Source organism: Toxorhynchites rutilus, chromosome 3 (genome assembly GCF_029784135.1).
Source record: "Toxorhynchites rutilus septentrionalis strain SRP chromosome 3, ASM2978413v1, whole genome shotgun sequence".
Taxonomy (NCBI): domain Eukaryota; kingdom Metazoa; phylum Arthropoda; class Insecta; order Diptera; family Culicidae; genus Toxorhynchites; species Toxorhynchites rutilus.
In genome coordinates, this window is record NC_073746.1 from 81,518,063 (window position 1) to 81,539,283 (window position 21,221).

Here is a 21,221-nt window from a genome sequence, read left to right on the forward strand (position 1 = left end):
TTTGTGGCAATAACGATTCTGAGTAATATGTAATATACATTTTTCGTATTGGACTATTGGACTCAGGAGTGTGTTAACGGATCCTCATTTCATCCATTGTCAGAAAACGTCTAAAGAAGTCCACTAAATTACGCTTCAACAACACCCAGCCGGCTGTTGAATCATCAACGCGCACCTGTTTTGGACGACGGTCAGCAAACGTAGCACCCATTACGCGAATAGATTTTTATGTCTAAAATATCGTGCAAAATGTATCCCACTCGTTGTTTTGATCGGATGTCTGTCAGAGGAACCTCAAGAGTGCAGAAACAAAGATTTAAAAAGGTTTCGTGAAAAGCGATCCACGAAATGTTCGAGGTATGTTAATTTTTATCTTAATATATTGGTAACGTACTCATTTTAGACCTTCGAAATTTAACTTGCAGAGAGGGCAGCAATCAGGACGTTTTTGTAAGATTGCTTATGACATCCGACCCTCTGATAAGCAGCTTGCGAAAACAAAAATCGAGAAAGGTCCAATTGCTATCACCAACTGCAATTAAACTACTGCAAAATAATCCAAATTTGAGCTCTGATAGTGAAATAGAATCATAAATTGATTTATAAATTATTATAATGCAAATAAACATCATTAGTAGATAAAGTATGAAGAGAACAGAGTAAAATATTGATTAAATTGCGCTGTAAAATTGGTATAAAAAGTGATGTTCCCGAGAGTTGCCGACTTCGAAAAGTAGTTTGCCGTATACTCCAAACTTTGACGAACAAAATGGCATTAAGTATGGATGCACAAACGTGCACATTTTTGAATAATTTAATGAATAAAAGTGACATATTTTTGGTTTGTAACCACTTGTTCATCGCAATGGTGTCGTTTAACACTAATAGTGTCTTGAGCAAAGTTATGTATTTTCATGTTATCTAAAACTTTGTGGAACATGTTGAGTTGATATAATGTAATTCAGGTAACTAACACTTTCTTGGTCTCGCTTTAACACTTTGATTGTTTAACTCAACTTTCATAATTTCATTTACGGTCTTTTAGTGCCGTTTTCAACTAACCGGAAGTCAACATCTTCGTTTCAAAATGGCATCGGAATACGATATTCGACTTCTGTAATCGCCTTTTCACCAAATAACCATATCGTAGGCGGTTTCCATCATTGTTGTGTCATTTAGAGCCATCATCAGCAAACCAGAAGTCAGTCAAAAGTTTGTTAACCTTTAATAAGGCCGTTGCAACTGTACTGCACTCCACAAACAAAAAATTCTTTCGCCGCACTTGGAATATTATTTCAATATTTTTTCACAACCGAAGACTTCTAAAGGTATCTGGCAATACTCTAATTTGCCGACAGAAATTTCTGTTTAAATTAGTTGAAAATGCAATAAACTGATAAGTTTTTCACTGTGATTGTTCTTTTTAGGATCTACTGTGTAAGATCATGCATTTTTTTTCAATAAAAATAATGGTGTATTTGATGAAAAATTATAATTTAATTTTTTTTTCTTTGTAAGTATATAAAAACAAATTTTTTTTTCGCCACACTAAAAATATAGTTTTTATTTTTGTATAACAAAAAGCGGAATAAAGAGAACTTATGAGGCAGCGTCAAACAGTGTTTTTGGGGTTAACGGGCAGTGGCTAACATATTGCCACCAGTGTTTTTGAGGTTACTGGCTGTACCACCTATTTTTTCAAATGTTTCAATAGTTTATTTTTTATCAAAGGTAAACATGTGTTCTTCCTCATGTAAGGATTATGTTCTCTAAAGTTTTAGTCGATAGCTTCCCTAATTTCCAAGGCCTTATAAGGCTTAAATTCATTGAGAATGCAACAAGTTGATAAGTTTTTCACTGTAAGCTCTTCTATTTATTACGACTTCATATGGTATTGAAATTTCATAAATTTTCATAAATTCATATCTCCATTTTGGGGAGACCGACACGGCACCACTATACGTCAAAAAGTTAGAAGTATCTTACAATAAAAATATACAGAAACGTATCGAAGGTAGGGTGTTTTGAGATATGCATGTTTTCAATATTAAATTCGATTTTGAGAAGGATTTTTTGACATTGTATTTAAAATGTTATTTCTTCTAAATACACTCGACAAAAAAATTAGTGGAATAATAATTTCCAAGGCCTTATAAGGCTTAAATTCATTGAGAATGCAACAATTTGATAAGTTTTTCACTGTAAGCTTTCTATTTATTACGACTTCATATGGTATTGAAATTTCATAAATTTTCAAAAATTCATATCTCCATTTTGGGGAGACCGACACGGCACCACTATACGTCAAAAAGTTAGAAGTATCTTACAATAAAAATATACAGAAACGTATCGAAGGTAGGGTGTTTTGAGATATACATGTTTTCAATATTAAATTCGATTTTGAGAAGGATTTTTTGACATTGTATTTAAAATGTTATTTCTTCTAAATACACTCGACAAAAAAATTAGTGGAACAGAATGCGAAGTCGGAAATTTTAAGTGATTGTTGACATGTTGTAACTTCGTGAAAAATCAACGCATATCGATGGAAAGCGCATCATTTTGAAGCTACAAGATATTGGAGTATTTTACGTACATATTTTTATCTTGGTGTGTGTAGGTGTAGTAAGCTTCAACATAGGGAAGAAATGAAAAATCGATTTTTCTTTGTTTTATATAGAATATTCTGTATTAACACAGTTTTTTGCTAACCAACTCAACCGCAAATCCAATTAATCTCATCAACCAGCTTTTATTTGAATCCAAGAACGTTCCTGTAGGACCTTCCCACACAGAAATATTTCAGTTCGAATGAAAAATTACCCCTTCGTCTTTAATGATTCAATAAACAAGCATCGCACCACAAATCGAAAGGCAGTTATGAAAACTCCAATAATTTCTACACAAGGATAATGTGTTACTTTGACGAAAAAAAAATATTTAAATTTTTTGCATCGATTTCAAAATAGTGCCAAAAACAGGATTTTTATAGTGCTTTACAAAATTCACTGTAGTTCTACAAATATCGCAGTAAGTTCTAATGTTTGCAGGCAAATTTTTAGCCTATTGTATTCCCTAAACATCTGTGAACGTTTGCCTGCAAACATAAGTTCTTACTGCGATGTTTGCAGAACTACAGTGGATTTTGTAAAGCACTATAAAAATCCTGTTTTTGGCACTTTTTTGAAATCGATTCAAAAAATTTAAATAATTTTGTTTTCGTCAAAGTAACAAATTATCCTTGTGCAGAAATTATTGGAGTTTTCATAACTGCCTTCCGATTTGCAGTGCAATGGTTGTTTATTGAATTATTCATCATGAAAGATGAAGGGGTAATTTTTCATTGAAACTGAAATATCTCTGTGTGGAGAAGTCCTACAGGAACGTTCTTGGAACCAAATAAAAACCGGTTGATGAGGTTAATTGAATTTGCTGTTGAGTGAGTCAGCAAAAAATTGTGTTAGTCCAGAATATTCTTAAAAAACAAAGAAAAATCGATTTTTCATTTCTTCCCGATATTGTTGCCCACTACACCTACACAAACCAGGATAAAAATATGAACGTAAAAAATTCTAATACCTGAAAGTTGTAGCTTCAAAATGATGCGCCTCCCATCGATCTGCGTTGATTTTTCACGAAGATACCGTTCTGAATCATATTTCGGACAACATCATATTTCGGACACTTTGTTCTAATATCTTGAAATGCTTCATACACTGATGATATAACTATAAAATTAAAATCACAATTGCTTCTTTAGAGTAATTCCTTGGTTTCCCTATCACTTCATTCGAGAATTACATTTGAATTATTACACAGCAGGAAAAAAAATCAACAGCACTACTCATTATCGTTTATGTTTGACATTTGTTTAGCGTGAGCACGTAGAATTTACCCGTTCATAAATATTCAAATTTCTCCCGTGTTTCATCAGTTCTCATCATCGTTAACAGTTTACTGTGATTGCTCGGTAAGTGTTTCGCAGTTGACTATAAAATATAATCAAGTGTGATGTAATTTTCGTCCAAAAAATTACAAAATAAAGTGTCCGAAATTTGAATTCAATCTGTCCGAAATTTGATTCAGTGTCCGAAGTTTGAATCTTATTCGCTTAGTATCAAAAGCATTTTTTCGATGATTTTCTTATGTTTTCGATCAAATAGGTACCAAAGTATAAAGCTTAAAAGCATATTGAACTAATTCCATAAATATATCTACCAACCTGTGCATTAAGTTTAGATCTGTTTTCTGCATCATATGCCTTAAGCGTCCGAAATATGATTCGGAAAGGTACATCATGTCAAAATTCACTTAAAATCGCCGACTTCGCACTTTGTTCCTCTATTTTTTTTTGTCGAGTGTAGTTCGTTGATTTTTCATCAAATTTGTGTTAAATCATATTTTAACCCATTATAAGGCCCTGGCAACTAGATTGCCTCCAACGGAAAATGTTTTTTTTCGCTGCAGTTGGAATATTATTTCAATATTTTACGTAACCAAAAACTTTTAAAGGTATCTGGCAATACTCCCTTTTTTTGATGATTCAAGATCCGATGTTATAATAAAATCGCACAAAAAGAGTTGCACAAACGAGGTATCACGCCAAAAACGACCGCACAAAAACAGGTTTGCCTGTAAAATCATGCAGCTTTTTCAATAAAATAAATGGTATGTTTGATGAAATTATTTTTTTTCTTTGAAACTCTAAATAAAAACAGTTTTTTCGCTACACTAGAAATGTTGTTTTGATTTTTGCATAACCAAAGGCGCAATGAAGTGAATTTATAAGGCAGTTTTTTGGGTTAACCCTTTAACCCTTTAACGGGTACTGGCAACTATATTGCCACCAACAAAAAATATTCTTTTCGCTGCACTTGGAACAGTATTTCAATATTTTACTTAGCAACAAACTTCTAAAGGTATCTGGCAATATTCCAATTTTTTTTACTGCTAAAAATGTACGACATTAATTTGGAAGTCATTTTTATGTTTCAAAACCACGATTTTAGAACGCCGGCAGAAAATTGGCCATGTAGACCATGTAGTTTTTTTTAGTAGAAATAAAATGAATTTTTATTTTTTCCTTTCAAACTCTATATAAAAAACAGGAAGTGGGTTATATCTATGGTATAACCGCAAGGGTGACGTAGGACTATCGTTGATTTAGAGATCATTTGTATGAAGTTGAATCTGAATTCATTCTGAATGAATGAATATTTGGAGAATTTCGAAAACGAGAGCGTTACGTTGGAGGCACAAGGTTTTATGCATCCAATATTGGATACGGAAATATCCTACTGATGGGGAAGAATAATCTTCAGAAGCTATCCTGTTGATTGCGATTGATTGAAAAATCACAAAACCTAATGTATTTGGTCACAGTGTTACATGGATAGAAAACATTCAATTAAACTCTTTCACATGAATATATTTTGAAAATTCCCAAAGGAACTGGCAGATTATTTTCCAGCAATGATTAGATCTTTCCGGAACTTTCTCGATGCTGAATGGCATTCTAACGGAATAAGTTCTGCGCGTGCATGTGTCGATCCTTCGCCGTCCACCTCCTCCAGCACGTTAGGCAACGATGTTGTCTTGTCGATGTCCTCACGAAAAATGAATGTGTCTCACCACCAGAATATCGCTTAAGTATGCTTTTTGTGTGTGATTGAATCGAGAGAAGGTGTGGTTTACGATGGCAATTTGGAAGGCAAACTAGAGGGGAATGAACTCTCTGAGCTCGGAACTTTCGGCGACTGAGCAATAATCGATTGCGGGCGCATACAATATTGGATACGGAAATATCCTACTGATGGGGAAGAATAATCTTCTGAAGCTATCCTGTTAATTGCGATTGATTGAAAAACCACAAAACCAAATGTATTTGGTCACAGTGTTACATGGATAGAAAACATTCAATTAAACTCTTTCACATGAATATATTTTGAAAATTCCCAAAGGAACTGGCAGATTATTTTCAGTAACGATTAGATATTTCCACATTTTCCTCGATACTGGAAGCCCACCAGTGGTTAATGCCAACTCGATAACCACCTGTTAATAGCCGCGCGTGTATGTGTGTGTAGCGATGTCTTCCCAGGGAACCGTTTGTGGCATCACTCTCCTCCTGATAGATTCCCTTCTGGCCTAGGGTGCACAAACAGGCTCTTGGTGACACCGTTCATCCGCGCTTTCATGATAAATAAAGAGCTTCACCGCAACAGCGACAACATGCTCCAATCGCTGTTCAATTAGAACTGAGTGGATTTCCGAGCGCCGCTCGCTTATATACCGATTGGTGATTTCAATAGCCTGTTTTGAAAGCAATTTTAAGACTATTGAAACAAGTTTTTGGATCAAAAAGTAACAAGTATATAACGCGTAGACATTTTATCTTTCGAATGAAGTGTTTATCATACCATTTCGTTCAGTTGTTTAGGAGCTATTAACGCTCAAAATCTCGGTCTCCGGCGTAACGCTTTCGTTTTCGAAACTTTGATTTTACACCCCGGTATAGAAATGAAAGACGTAGTCCTACGTCAAAACAGATTTTTTCACTGTACTAGAAATATTGTAAATAGCTGAAATAATCGGTGTCACTGCACTAGAAATATTGTTTTGATATGTAACTAAAGGCGCAATAAAGTGAAGTGTTTTTGGGGTTAACGAGCCGTGGCAACTATATTGCTACCAATTTTTCCAACTGTTTCAATAGTCAATTTTTTTTCAAATGTGAATAAAGGGTGTGTCACATCAAATTGCATCACGGAAAAAACGCTGTAGAAATTTAATTTTTAGGAATTATATCTTCAGCTTTCGCTTATAATCAGATAAGAGTGTATAGATCACGTTGACCATGCTTCACTGTCAATTTTTCGTAAATTTGGAAAAATGTTGTCGAACGAAAAAGAGCGTCGTGAATTAATCCTGTGCATTCATTTCGAGAATCCGGAGTTGTCACATCGGGACATCGGTAAGATGCTGGGAATCGTCCAATCCACGGTCAGCAGAGTACTAAAACGATACTTCGAGAACCTAACCATCGACCGGAAGGTGAAGAACGGCAAAAATGGATGCTCCGTCAGTGAAAAAGATCACAAGCGCGTAGTTGAGCAGTTTAGACGTGATCCGAGAAGTTCGGTCCGGGATGTCGCCAATAAGCTGAATTTGTCAAGTTCATTCGTCCAGCGGACCAAGCAGCGGGAGGGCCTGCGTACATACAAGGTTCAGAAGGCTCCTAACCGCGACGAAAGGCAAAACATGGTGGGGAAGACGCGAGCCCGGAAGCTGTACACCGAAATGCTGACGAAGCCGCATTGCCTGGTAATGGACGACGAAACCTACGTCAAAGCGGACTTTCGTCAGCTGCCGGGCTTGTTGTTCTTCTTCGCAGAGGACAAATTCAGCGTTCCGGAGGAGATTCGCAAGCAGAAACTATCCAAGTTTGCCAAAAAGTACATGGTGTGGCAAGCGATTTGCTCTTGCGGAAAGCGGAGCGCCCCCTTCGTGATGACCGCAACGGTAAACGGGCAGGTTTACCTTAAGGAGTGCCTACAGAAGCGCTTACTACCACTATTGAAGCAGCACGAGGGCCCGACCATCTTCTGGCCGGATCTGGCTTCGTGCCACTATTCATAGGACGTGTTGGAGTGATACGAAGCCAACGGGGTCACCTTCGTGCCAAAGGAAATGAACCCGCCCAACGCGCCGGAGCTTCGCCCAATAGAGAAATATTGGACGATTATGAAGCAGGCCCTCCGGAAGAACTCAAAAGTTGTCAAATCGGAGGCGGACTTCAAGAGAAAATGGATTTCTGTTAAAAAAAAAACTACAACCTGACGTTGTACAGAACCTTATGGACGGGGTAAAGAGGAAGGTGCGAGCATACGGGCTTGGGCTCGAAGTATGAATAAAAAGAAAATGCCAAAAGTTGTTTGATAGTTTTTATTTTACTGTCTAAAATTTTCAAAAGGATCGGTCTACTGGGCGAATTTCTACAGCGTTTTTTCCGTGATGCAATTGGATGTGACATACCCTTTATGTGTTATTCCTCGTGTAAGGAGTGTGTTCTCTGAAGTTGGAGTCGATTCGTTGCCTAGTTTCCACGGCCCGTTAAAGGGCCAAATTACCCTTTTAGGTGGATTTATCAATTTGGACCGTTTACAAACATACCGTCCATCTCCAATAGCAGCGTAGACAATAAATTCGGAGACAAGTCATTTACGAGCGAAAACGTACAATTATCATAAAGCGGATACTATACGAATAAGCCTTTAATATACAACTTACGGAATCAACTATAATTTTTGGCTGCGTGCGTGTATTGTTTATAAAGCTCAATATTATACTGCAAAGTTCCCCCACGAAAGCTCACCAAATGAACGCTTCACGATTTTTCAGTTCATTCTCACCAAGTTTAGTCAAGACACACTGTTTATTCGATCTGTTTCTCTCTTTCACCATCCCACAGCAAGGAAAGCACATTGCCGGCGAAAAATACCGTCATGGCAGTGTTCAGCCCAATGACCAAGTCTCCAGGGCCGTGTCGCTACCTGACCGGAACTCGCAAACAAAACCACCAGTGTCGCAGGGAAGTTGGTCTACCCGAGGCTATCAAGGAAGCCCGCCGCCTGGCCGTTACTCATTGCGAGGAACAATTTCGATACGACCGTTGGAATTGTTCGATCGAAACGCGAGGAAAGCGGAACATATTCAAAAAGGTGATTCTTTATCGATTAGGAATGATAATCGCATAATTTATAAAGTTCTGCGTGATTTTGTGATTTTAGGTTTACCGCGAAACGGCATTTGTACACGCACTCACAGCCGCTGCCATTACTCACTCGGTGGCACGCGCCTGCGCCGAAGGAAAGATGTCCAAATGCCAGTGTGCTTCCGAGAGACGCCCAGAAGCGACAAGGCTGGCTTGGAAGTGGGGAGGCTGCAGCGACAACGTGAAACACGGCAAGCGGGTGACGAGAAACTTTTTGGAACTGCAGCCCACTGATAGTGACCCGGTGACTGAAATGTTGAGCCACGACAGCGAGGTATAATTTATTGGTGCCAATTATTCTTGATTTTGAGTTATCTCTACATGTTTGCAGGTTGGAATTCAAGCTGTCATGTCCACCATGAATGATCGGTGCAAGTGCCACGGGGTTTCGGGGTCATGCTCGTTGAAAACATGCTGGAGAAAGTTGGGCGATTTCAACGCCACCGCCGCCATGCTGAGAACCAAATATCATCACGCCATCAGAAAAATTCCAATCAACAACAAAACCTCGAGGAGAGCAGCCCCCAAAGAACTGGAAAGGGTTTGTGTTGTGTTTCAAGAATTATGAAAATAATTAAGCTCATCATTTTATAGGATGTATCATACGAACAGTTGTACTACTTCGAGACATCGCCAACATTCTGTTCGGTTACCAGAGGTCGACGTTGTCTGCATCCAGATAATTGTGCCACTTTGTGCTGTGGTCGGGGCTACACCACAAAGATCGTCAAAACGATCGAGAAATGTCGCTGTCGTTTCACCAACGGTCGCTGTTGCCAAATAGTATGCGATTACTGCGAAAAATACGACGATCGATATTACTGTAAATAGAATGTCCCATCGATATTGAATGGGACAAAAATAACCATTTTAAACCTTGAACTATTGAACTACTATTTATTACACAAACACGAGCAATACTTAACGAAACCCGAACAAGTATACATTTTGTGCATTTACCCCATGAAACTGTTTGCCTAAAACTACAACGACAATTTTGAAAGTGTTAATCGACAACGAAAAACTCAAATGCGTGTCCTGCAAATGACAGAGAAGACTTATTAAGCATACGACATCGACGAATACTACAATCGATTTGTGAATTTTACTACTTGTGTGTATTGTAAACTATTTAAGCCTATCTATAATTAGTGAGTAAAAATGATGTATTTGAGCTAATACCTTCCATAGATTAGCGTGTTGACCATATCTGTAATACGCAACCAATTTGTAATGTTCACGTTTTCCTTACAACATTCTATGAATAAATTTCCATGTATGTAGATTGTAGATTGAGTATTTCTTTGTAGGATTTTTCCCAATGGCAGAATCGTTTTTCATTTATTTATTTACTAGCGGACCCGGCAAAGTTCGCCCCGCACAAAATGGATTTTTCGTTATCAATATTTTCAAACATTCATGTTTTCTTACTAAGCGATCGTTTTTGAGTCCAATCGCAGAACCATTCATTGATGGATCTTAACAGTTCGGCTGGAATGTTCTCAAGGTTGTCGTCTAGATGGTGCCTCTTGCAAAAATCAACTTGACTATCACAAAGTACCATCTTTCAATGGATACGTGTCAAAATTTGACAGCAATCGGTCGATTGGTTCGTGAGTCACAGCATTGAGAGTGAAACAACTTTTGTTATTGTGAAAAATTATAGGAGGTTGTGTCCAAGATACGACCGCATTGTTGACGTAAAACTACGCTGTTATTTTATATAAGTAGCTTGTTTATATCTTCGGATATTATTCTATAATGCTGTGAAATTTTCGAAACATCTGCTTAGTAGAATCTCTGAAATAGTTTTTTCATTGTAGAATCAGTTGACGATAATTGATTGATGATTCATTCTTGCCCTCGTAAAACAATACACAAGCTGATCGTATGTCGCAATTTATTTCATGTCAATGCATTGAAAATTTACCTCGAACGCTATTCCAGTGGCCTTTTTTGCAATTGACATAGACTCGGCAACAGTCGATTATATACATGTTACACCAGCACCATTATTTCACATCTCATATCTACATCAATATATCTTTGGCGCCGCAGGGAAACAACAACAATGACAACAATTGCAAGTATCAAATATCATGCTACATGTTATTTAGTATTGCCTCAAAGGAATCGCACCTCTAGGCATCGTTCGTACAACGTAAACCAAGCGCCAAACAAGCATTTGCCATAGCATGCATACAGTGCCATACATTGGTGGCTTGAAACTACTAGGAATATAAACATTTCTCATCATTTTGCGCTATTCTAAAAAAAAATGCTTCTGTTAATATTACTGGCCTCAAAAAAAGCTGCATTACTTTCTCATGCTCGAGAGAAGCGTAGCTGTAACCCTTAGTGGAGGAAGTTTTGCTACTAGCAAGCGAAACCTAATCGCATACAAAATTCCAGAACGTAATTTTCTTTGTTGGTGGCTAATCAAGCACGCGCACCCAAATAACTTATAACATTCCAGTAAAACATTCAAGATGCTTGGTATTCCCCAAATATTTTTTGGAGCACATCCTTAACGCCTGCTTCGCCATAACGTCAGTTTAATGCATTGATGCATTCTCAAAGGCATCAAAGAAGTCCTTATGATGACGAAAAAGAAACAATGTTAACTGCTTGGAAAAAGACTGAATTATGCCACACATCTTGTACTCTGCTGTAACAGCTATCGATGTGAATTCGCTGATGAGTTTGTCAAGAGCGACCGCCTTCACCCCCAGTGGGGGGAGCTTGATTTTGGTTGCTGCCTGGGTAACGGCGTTTACATTTTCGACCGACGCGCCGAAATCGCCTACTTCGCTGTTGTTCGATGCGGTGTCACACTCGTGAAGGTTCGGTTCAGTGCGAGCGCTTTTCACTGCACCAACATCGTGTGCATCATTAGATGACGCTTGCCTCGAAATTTCATTGCCCCTGGCAATGCGTTCGTTTTTTGCAGGGTTCGAACCTGCCTTCCTCTTCTTCTTGCTCATCACACACTACGCGAAGCGTCCAATTTATGACGCGGGAAGAAAAACACACGATTCGAATAACGAACAGAAAAAGCAAACGACGATACCAAGTTGGATTACCACTGGTGGGGTCCAATCTTAGATCGAAGCGCAGCAAAAGGAAAGTGAACTGGATTGCTCAACAGTCCGATGCCTCAGCGAGATCCACTGTTTATACTCTAGGCAAGTATTGCCCTTCATTCTTCTACTTTTCCTTTGTTCATGGGGACTTTTTTTTTATCCCATTTATTTATTTAAGGCTCATTAGCATTTTAGCTGTAACAGAGCCGAATTTTAATCGAATTTTAATGGTTACTATATCTATAATTAGCACATTACACAGTTGCCATTCGCCAGTATTCCTTCTATACCATTACATATGGTACATTCACACAGTAGCCATTTAGGCGTAAGGGTATTCTTTCTGTTCTTCCATTATCCAGTTGGACCACCGGACAGCGGAGACAGTTGATTGATCATTGTTGAGTTATTTATAGAACAGTAGCCCGATGTGTCTGGCAAACAGAGCAGTTGTATGGATGAATCGATCTTATTTCGACCGTGGATCGATCTCCATCGCTGATGATTGTTACGTGGACGTAGCTATTCTGTAACAACACAAAGATGGTCAATGAGGGCCCTGAGTTTTGAACTCACGATCGATCGCTTACTAAGCGAACGCGCAACCAATGTGGCTACGGAGACCCCCCTTCATGGGGACTTTGAATTCTATGATTTCCCCTCCGTTGGTCGTCGATAAGTTGCTCGTTATTGAGAGCTCTATTCGGGAAAGCACACAAATGGACAGAACAAATGTATGGGAAAATGGAAACGCTTAGGGTTTGCATGAATTTTAACCATTTACAAACCAGGGGATTCTATTGTATGGCATATTAAACAAATCTTAGGGAATTTCCGATTCGTTTAGTATGTAAATCGCCAAAATCTATTCGCGGCAAAAATAGTCATTAACGTTAACTTTATTTCATAAAAACGTGACCTGTTTTCTGATTCGGCACCCTTAATGAAAGACGTAGTTCTACGTCAAAATGGTATCGGAAAAGTTGCAAGATTGCTATAATCGCTGTATCGCCCTCGAAGGCAATTATGTGGAATTATAAAATTTAATTTAGCAAAATAAATAGTTTTACTGTGTTACCTTATAAACTTTTCAGCCGAACTGTTATAAATGACCCTTTACAATTTCCTTTGACTTTAAATTTCCTAGTACTTCTACCAAAACTCGTCATTATAATATCACATTATTTTCAAACACAATTCTCGTTCAATATTTTTCAATCAATTGCAAATAACATGCTTATCCGTCACATGGAATACATACAGTGTTGCCACGTTTTCATCTGTACTAGTGGGGTTAAAAATCTTTCTCATCTGTACTTTTTCTTCCAAAAATCTGTACCATCGAAAATATTCGTTGTAGAATTTTTTTTATTAGAATGAAAAAAATACTCATTGATTTACTACAAATACTACATTTACATTCGCAAGTCATTCGTGTTTTGATCTCAAAATAGCGTTCATCGTATTGTTACTGCCGATTTCGAAGCTTTTTTTTTGTTCTGATTATATTCAGAAAAAAATTGCCGAGAAATGAGGCATAATGCGAACGTCACGAACAAGGCATCGAAGCATTCTTTTTAGACATCCAATCCTGCAAATTTGCTTTAAAGAGTAATTTTAACCTTAGGGTAAAATTTAATTCTCCAGATCTTGTATATTCCCATCGTAGGACCCTGGAAACGCCTCTAACACATCGATTTTTAATCTTCAAATGTAAATGTAAGAAATTTCACAAGCCAAAAAAATCTGTACCAATCGGTAATTTTTGACGAAAATTTGTACCCTGTACCGTACAGAATCTTAAAAGATGTAGGACTGCGTTTTTTTACCTGAAAATCCATTTCCTATTTCGAACCAAGACCTATTTCGTTAGCGCAAACATCAAATGGACTGAAAACGCTTATCAAGATGTAATTGTAGAACATTTGGGAATTCAATTTTCCGAATTTTCCTATTTTCGTTCAGAGTTTTCCGAAAATGTTCAATTGTTATGTTTAGTTGTTAATATCTAAATGTTGAAATAAGTGTAATATTTTTATGGGACCATCCTTCTCCTTCCAGATGATTTAAATTACATTTCATGTACCGTTCTGAATCATATTTCGGACGCTTAAGGCATATGATGCAGAAAACAGATCTCAACTTTATGCACAGGTATTATTTGGTTGATATTTTTGATAAATTAGTTCAATATGCTTTTAAGCTTTCTACTTCGGTACCTATTTGATTGAAAACATAAAAAAATCATCGAATAGAATGCTTCTCAAATCAAACGAATAAAAATCAAACGTCAAACACAAACGATAATGAGTGGATTTTGGATTTTGGATTTTGGATGGTTTTTTCAACTATGTAATAATTCAAAAGCATTTCTCTAATGAAGTAATAGTGAAACCAAGGAATTACTCTAAAGAAGCAATTGTGATATTATTTTTATAGTTATATCATCAGTGCATTAAGCATTTAAATATATTAGAACAAAGTGTCCGAAATATGATGTTTCCTGGATTCCTCGAGGCGAGAAAGACGCACCACGCTAGATATGGGGTACAGACTAGGGGGGCGTTGCTGATTAATGGTCGGCTGCATCCCAATAGGAAGTATCCCGTGTCGGGCACACGTACAGAGCATCGAAGACTGCAACATACCAATTATGAGAACACTTGTAATACTAACCTCGAGCCAACCGCGAGTAATCGGTTACATATTACTAACATAGTTGTAAGACAAAAATTGTCAAAATATTGGACTCCCGGCCCCGTCAGGCTAACACCACATGTGCCTTAATGAAATATATATTTTGGAAAAAAAAAAATATGATGTTGTCCGAAATAAGCTTTAAAGCTCACATTCCAATACTGGTTTGTATTGCTCTATTAATTCTGTAATTATGCAGACATTTGTGTTTTGTTTGTACGAAAGCAGATTAAAATAAAAAAAAATAAAAACAGTTTAGATTTTTTTAAGTGTTCTTTTCATTAATCCGAATGAACTTTCCACAAGGACTTCTTTTAAGGCAGACTCCTATGGATTTGGTAAACCATCTAAATCCAATGTAAAGATAATCTCATATATTTTAAGATACGAGAAAAAAGATTGTACAGCGCAATGCTCTAAATATACCGACAAAATTTAGAGTAAATTTAAAAAATTAGAGTAAAATTGGGTCCCAGAGTAATATTTTTTTCCAAAATTTCGAAATGCCTGAAAATATATATAAATATTTTGTACCGCGAAAAACACTTTAAAAATTCTGAAAAAAATCACATATACCTAAAATAGACGTAGGAAGAAATTTGAATACAAACTAGAGTAGAACTGAATCCCAAAATAAAAAAAAATTATAAAAAATAAAAATAAAAATTATTATTTTAATGTTTGTTTTTTTGAATGAAAAAACTGTTTGAAAATATTGATCGATACACCTTAGCAAGATGTACTTTCAGTATTTTGTTTCATATTTTTGTCTCAAGGCTATTGAGAATGGCGTGAAAAAAACCAAGAGGTGCATTTTTCACCATAGATCCTATGGTGTACCATATAAGGACTCAAATACAGTAGAACCCCGATTATCCGCGGAATAGTCTGGCTAGGCCACCGTGCATAACGAAAATCGTGGATAACGCGATAAAGGACTAAACATGAAGTGCAAACACGAAATAAAGATATTTCAACGCGAAAACTATGTTCTATCAATATAGAAATCATTAAACAATCCATTTATAAGGTCTTGTACACCAGTGGTCAGATAATGTGTAAGCCATGACCCAAGTAAGAGAGCAGATGCCTACCTCTCACTGACAAATTTCGGGAAGCTTTATAGAATTACTATGGAACTTGTTTACGCAGATAAACCGCACCGCGGATAATCGAGGTTCTACTGTATATGGTATTGCTGCCAAATTATTTTATTTACAACCCTACACAATATTTTCCATACAGCTGGTGATTTGGTTTGGGGGCCCTTTTTTATACCCTTACCCCGGCTAGACCCATTGGAAATTAAAAAAAAATGTTTTGTGCTGCGCAACACCGAATTTTTTTTTTAAATCACTCATATCTAAAAAAGCCGTAGAAACACATTTAAATATGAATTAGAGTAATACTGAATCTCTAAATCCCAAAGATAAATTTTTCGAAATTTCATTTTTTTTCAGTACTAAAATTTTCATGAAATTTTTTTTTATAATTTTTTTTGATACACCGTAATGAGATGCACATTCAGTATTTTTTCAAATTTTTATCTCGAAGCTTTTGCTTCGGATGGCGCGAAATAAACGAAAAATAACGTTTTTCACTATAGATCCTATGTTAAATCACATAGGCGTCAAAATTTCTTATTTGATATACTGAGGCCCTTTGGTTCCATTTGCTTGATTAGTTCTCGAGTTATGCAGAAGTTTGTGTTTCTTTTGTATACCAGCTTCACCGTAGGAAGAGGAGCGGAGTGTCGAACCGCTATAAAAAGATTTCTTGCCACTGAACCCTCCACAGGCAAAATTTGGTTCTATTTATTTGATTGGCTCTCGACATATGCAGAAATTGGCGTTTCTTGTGTATGCACCTCCCCCCTTAGAGAGAAGGGAGGACTGTCGAACCACCATGAAAACATTGAATGAACTCTTTAGTACAAATATTTGCTAGAATTAATAAGGGTCGATGAATGAAGGCTTGCTTCGAGGGGCGCGAAAGATTCACAAAGCAGAGAAAAGCCAATTTGAGTAAATTTTGAGCCAATTTCACCTGATTGCTCGCTGTGTAGAACTGAACTTATTGAGAATGATTTACTAATGGTACAGGTCAAACACGGAGAGCAACTACGAAGTGTACAGTCTACCCAAGCTCAAGGTCAAAAAATGAACGCTTCTCGACGGAATCCAATGGGAAAAATAAGTGGCTAGCGATGGCCAATACTTTGAACAATGTTTCAATTTTTATTATTCCAAGAGAGGCGAATGAACTACAAAAGTTTAAAGCCTCTTAAAAACAAAGAAGAAAAAGAAGTTATTCCAATAAATGTGTTTTCCATGCAAAAAACGGGACGAATTAAGTAGCCCACCCTATATTATGATATAAAAAATTTCATGGCTTACGTGTTTCGTTTTAATTCCTGAACTATTTGGTCAGCCTACGTAATGACAATGTAATTTTTATGTAAGATATAAAAATTCATGCATTCATGTTAAACTAAAGACCATAACAATACTGTAGGCAAGTAATGCCGATGGGAATGATCGTGTAGGGTTGAAGAATGATGAAAATGAACCCCACGGTGAAGTGAATCTCGAATGAATATTATTACTGGTAATGTCAACACGGATGATCCTGTAAGGGCCGCTTAAGGAATACGCCCTTTTACTGCGTCCGCATACCGCTACAATCCCCGTTTTTCGAATAATATTCTAGCCTGCGGTTAAAATGATCACATGGTGGTGGTAAAATGAACAACTACAAATAATATGCTAAATGGGATAGGTTTATGTGCTGTTTCTAATCTGAATTTGTTTGAATCATTATTGAAATGGTAGGTACTTGTATGAAATAACCTGGGCCTATTCGCCTAGATTCGTAATTGAAATTTTCTAATATAGTAATGCATCGAAACCTGCTCGCTTAAGCGCTTACGAATATAACTTCAACTACTAAAAAATATTGACATATCATAGCACTAAAAATTAGCGTTCCTATAGAATTAGAGGGTCTTCATCTATGTTATGAATCACAGAACTCCACAAAATCATGTTATATTTGTTCAAAATTTGAAATTTCTTTCATCCTGTCGTGATTTTAAATCCGGACACTTTTTTGATCATGCTTTGTAATCCGGACACTTTTGCTTTTAAATCCGGACACCTTTGAGAGAAATTATTTATTAATTATTGTAGAACTTATTAACGGGTGCGTCATAAGTAGCGGGACTAAATGGAAACGGGTTTGGTACAAAAGTTTTTATTTAATTCAATTATTTATTGTATTTTCACAAGATGACTACTACAAGATAGCGCCATTTATATATATTTTCAAAATCCTATCAATATGGGTATCAAATGAAAGGGCTTAATTAGTAGAATACAGAAATTTATGAAAAATGTAAATCCAAAAGGCGGCCGCTACAAAATAGCGGATTACATATTCTCTCAGAACCCCATCAATATGGGTATCAAACGGGCTTAACTAGCAGAACACAGTTACCGATGAAAAAAGGAAATCCAAGATGGCGGCCGCTAAAACCCATATTGATGGGATTTTGAGAAAATGTGTAATCCGCCATTTTGTAGTGGCCGCCATCTTGGATTTATATTTTTCATCAATAACTGTATTCTACTAGTCAAGCTCTTTCATTTAATACCCATATTGATGAGGTTTTGAAAAAAAATATGGCGCCATATTGTAGTGGCGGCCATTTTGGATTTCCATTTTTCATGAATAACTGTCTACTAGTCAATACCTTTCATTACCTTTCATACCCATATTGATGGGGCTTAGAGAAAATATGAATTCCGCCATTTCATAGCGGCCGCCATTTTGGATTTTCAAGATTATGAAATACGCAGTTTTATAATGACTGCAGAGATAAAGGTGTGTTCCAAATTTCAGATATCTCGATCAACAGGAAGGGGGTTATATTTCTATTAATGTGGGACAGTGCTACAGACAAAGTTACAAAGTTACTCACGTACATACAAACCGGTCATATAATCGACCCCGCCCTGTATACCAAAGAGTTTTGTGGTTTCCCGGATCGAAAATCTTTGCTCCACACTCCATACTCCATACTAAGGCATCTAACATACCCTTATGCAATTCCTTCAATGAGAAATGAGAACTTATGACCGTCCGGATTTAAAATCATTTTCTGAACGTGCTTTTTATTCCGAACATGGGTTTGTGAAATTCACATTGATTTTTGATTTTTAACATTTTTTTTTGTTAAAAGATAGGTACCATGTTTGACACCAAACTAAATTGACACAATAGTAACTATCAGTCACATCAATTCAACATGCAAAAAATGTCATGGTTTTGGCATAATATTGAATGTAATGAAAAAGTGTCCGGATAAAAAAGCGTCCGGATTCAAAAGCATCACTGTACGCACTTAAACGTTGTAAGAAACACAAGAGGCTGGGTTTAAAGAGTTTGGTGGGGGTGGAATATTTTTCCAGAGTCAAAGCCGCAAAAGGAAAGAATTGAAGAGCAACATGTGATAAAGTAGACAAGTTCTAGAAAACATAACATTGTTAGTCGTTGTCCAGTGGAGGCTCATTTTGCCTTCAAACAACAGAGTAATTTCGAATAGGTCCAAATAAATCATCTGAAATCGAACAAAATATTTGTATACCTCCTCTAGAAAGTCTAGAATGTGTGAGATATCAGGTCGGATAAAATAAATTGCAAAGGGAATTCCTTAAATACGATGCGCGAAAAATTACATACAAATGGCTACCGAAATAGCTATTTATGTTTTTGTTTATTAAATTCAACAATTGACAGATTCATGCATAACAGGGTGTCTCGAATTGTTTCATATGTTCTAAGAATAGGATGGCCAAGAAGTATCAATTGGTCATTTCACCACCCCTATTCTTTATACCTGCATTTCCCCAACATTGTACAAATAAAACACAAATTTTCACGAAAAGAGACAACTTTTCCGATGTTCCTATAGAATTATTGATCAAATTCACCAAAACGGCCGAGAGTTAATTGTGGTGACGATTCTTTAGTTCACAGTTATCAGAAATGGAGCATTTAGAATCGTGCTGAACACTATTTACTATTTATTGAGCAACCTTATCAATGTCTATACCTCTGAAACCTTCCGAATCACATGGACCACAGATTAAATATGAAATATGAAGCTCAAGCTTATGAATTCTTGATGACATTGGCGCGAAATCCATCGGTGCAAACAAACTGAAAATGTTGTCGAATAAATACATACATCGGTGATTATTTGCAAAACTGTTCTTCAGACGTCGGTTTTAGTAGAATAGGAGCAATATATACACGCAAACACCAGCCGAGAGCTGGAGCAGAAATCATCAATGGTATCGGTTGCACGACGAGCTAATATAGGAGAACTGTGGGTAAACCGGACAGTAGGGAGTACCTGGACATGGACATGCAGTTGTTTTGGATAAATCACTGTTGAATGTCATATTTGTGATGATGAGCGCCTCTTCATGTTATGATAAGATCATCCAACTCTCTTTATCTTATTATATAAATTTCAGTTGTATTCATTTTGTAAAAAGTATTTATATTAATATTATGTTATTATTTATGTTATTATGTTATTATTTATATACTATTTATACTATTTCAACAGTTCAGAGCTTCATTTGAATTTTAAAAGAACATTGGAAACATTTTTTCATGAACCTTTTGACCGATTGGATCAACCGTTAGAGCAATATATGGAACCGCATTTAAGTTTTGAAAAGTAACAATCTATCTTTTAAACCTGTCCGTCTCTCTCCCTCTTCCCTTACTTGAACGCTGCATAAAAATCTTCGGTCTGTTGGGCCCAAAATGTAAACATTACTTTCATACTGCGTCTGTTTTGTTTGTGAGAGGAAGTAAACACTATGATGGTACTCTCGTCTACTCTCACTCTATCTCTCTTTACAACAACAATTGAGAGTCGAAAAGCGGAAAGAGCAGACAAAACATCCCCCAAAGTCTATGCTCTAGACTATTGTTGATGATACCGGTCGGGGAAGTGTTAAACTTTTGCCACCTGCGTTTATGTTGCACAAAACGAAATGAAACAGCTACATATGACCTTTACTTGACAGTACGCGATTGACCTGAATTCACGTGACTTTTTGCACGTCGAGGGAAGGACAGCAACAGTAGGATGTATGTAGGTAGAGCAATTTTTTTTGTTTCGTTCTGAGTAACCAACATAACATGAAAAATTGGAGTGCGTCTTGAGTGAACGGCAGACTGCAGGGCAAGTCGTTTTTTTTCTCGCACAAGCTGCTAAACTGCTTGACATAAACTCGCCGACCAGCGGTGCTCTGAAAACGTCCAAAGGGTGCGTAATTTATTCATTGAACTGGATTCTAATCAACCTGAAAATGGAAAGGTACGCAGGTGATTAGTTACCATTCATGGACATCACTCGATGGCACCCGGTGCCTGAGGAAAATTGTAAATGACAACTTTTAAAAAGCGTTTGCCGATAATTTGAAAGAGGATTCGTTTATATCGAATTGTATCGATCACTAAGATAATTAAGCTGTTAAGCGATATCTTCGCCGCATGCGTATGTTTATACGGAAAGGTAGAATGGCTGTGACAAACCCACAAAAAAAACTTCAAACTCGTTGTAAACTAGCAGAATTAGAACGACTATA

At 36.8% G+C, this 21,221-nt stretch overlaps 1 protein-coding gene across 1 annotated transcript in view; it reads left to right on the plus strand.

The window, feature by feature from the left end:
- LOC129779247 (protein Wnt-4) overlaps positions 1-10,008 on the plus strand; it is a 44,064-nt gene extending 34,056 nt beyond the window's left edge. Inside the window, exons 2-5 of the mRNA XM_055786633.1 lie at positions 8,471-8,720; positions 8,790-9,047; positions 9,105-9,314; positions 9,368-10,008. Of these exons, the coding sequence (XP_055642608.1) occupies positions 8,471-8,720; positions 8,790-9,047; positions 9,105-9,314; positions 9,368-9,604 (955 nt within the window). The 3' untranslated portion in view covers positions 9,605-10,008. The remainder of the gene's footprint in view (positions 1-8,470; positions 8,721-8,789; positions 9,048-9,104; positions 9,315-9,367) is intronic.
- The last annotated feature ends 11,213 nt before the right edge of the window (positions 10,009-21,221 follow it).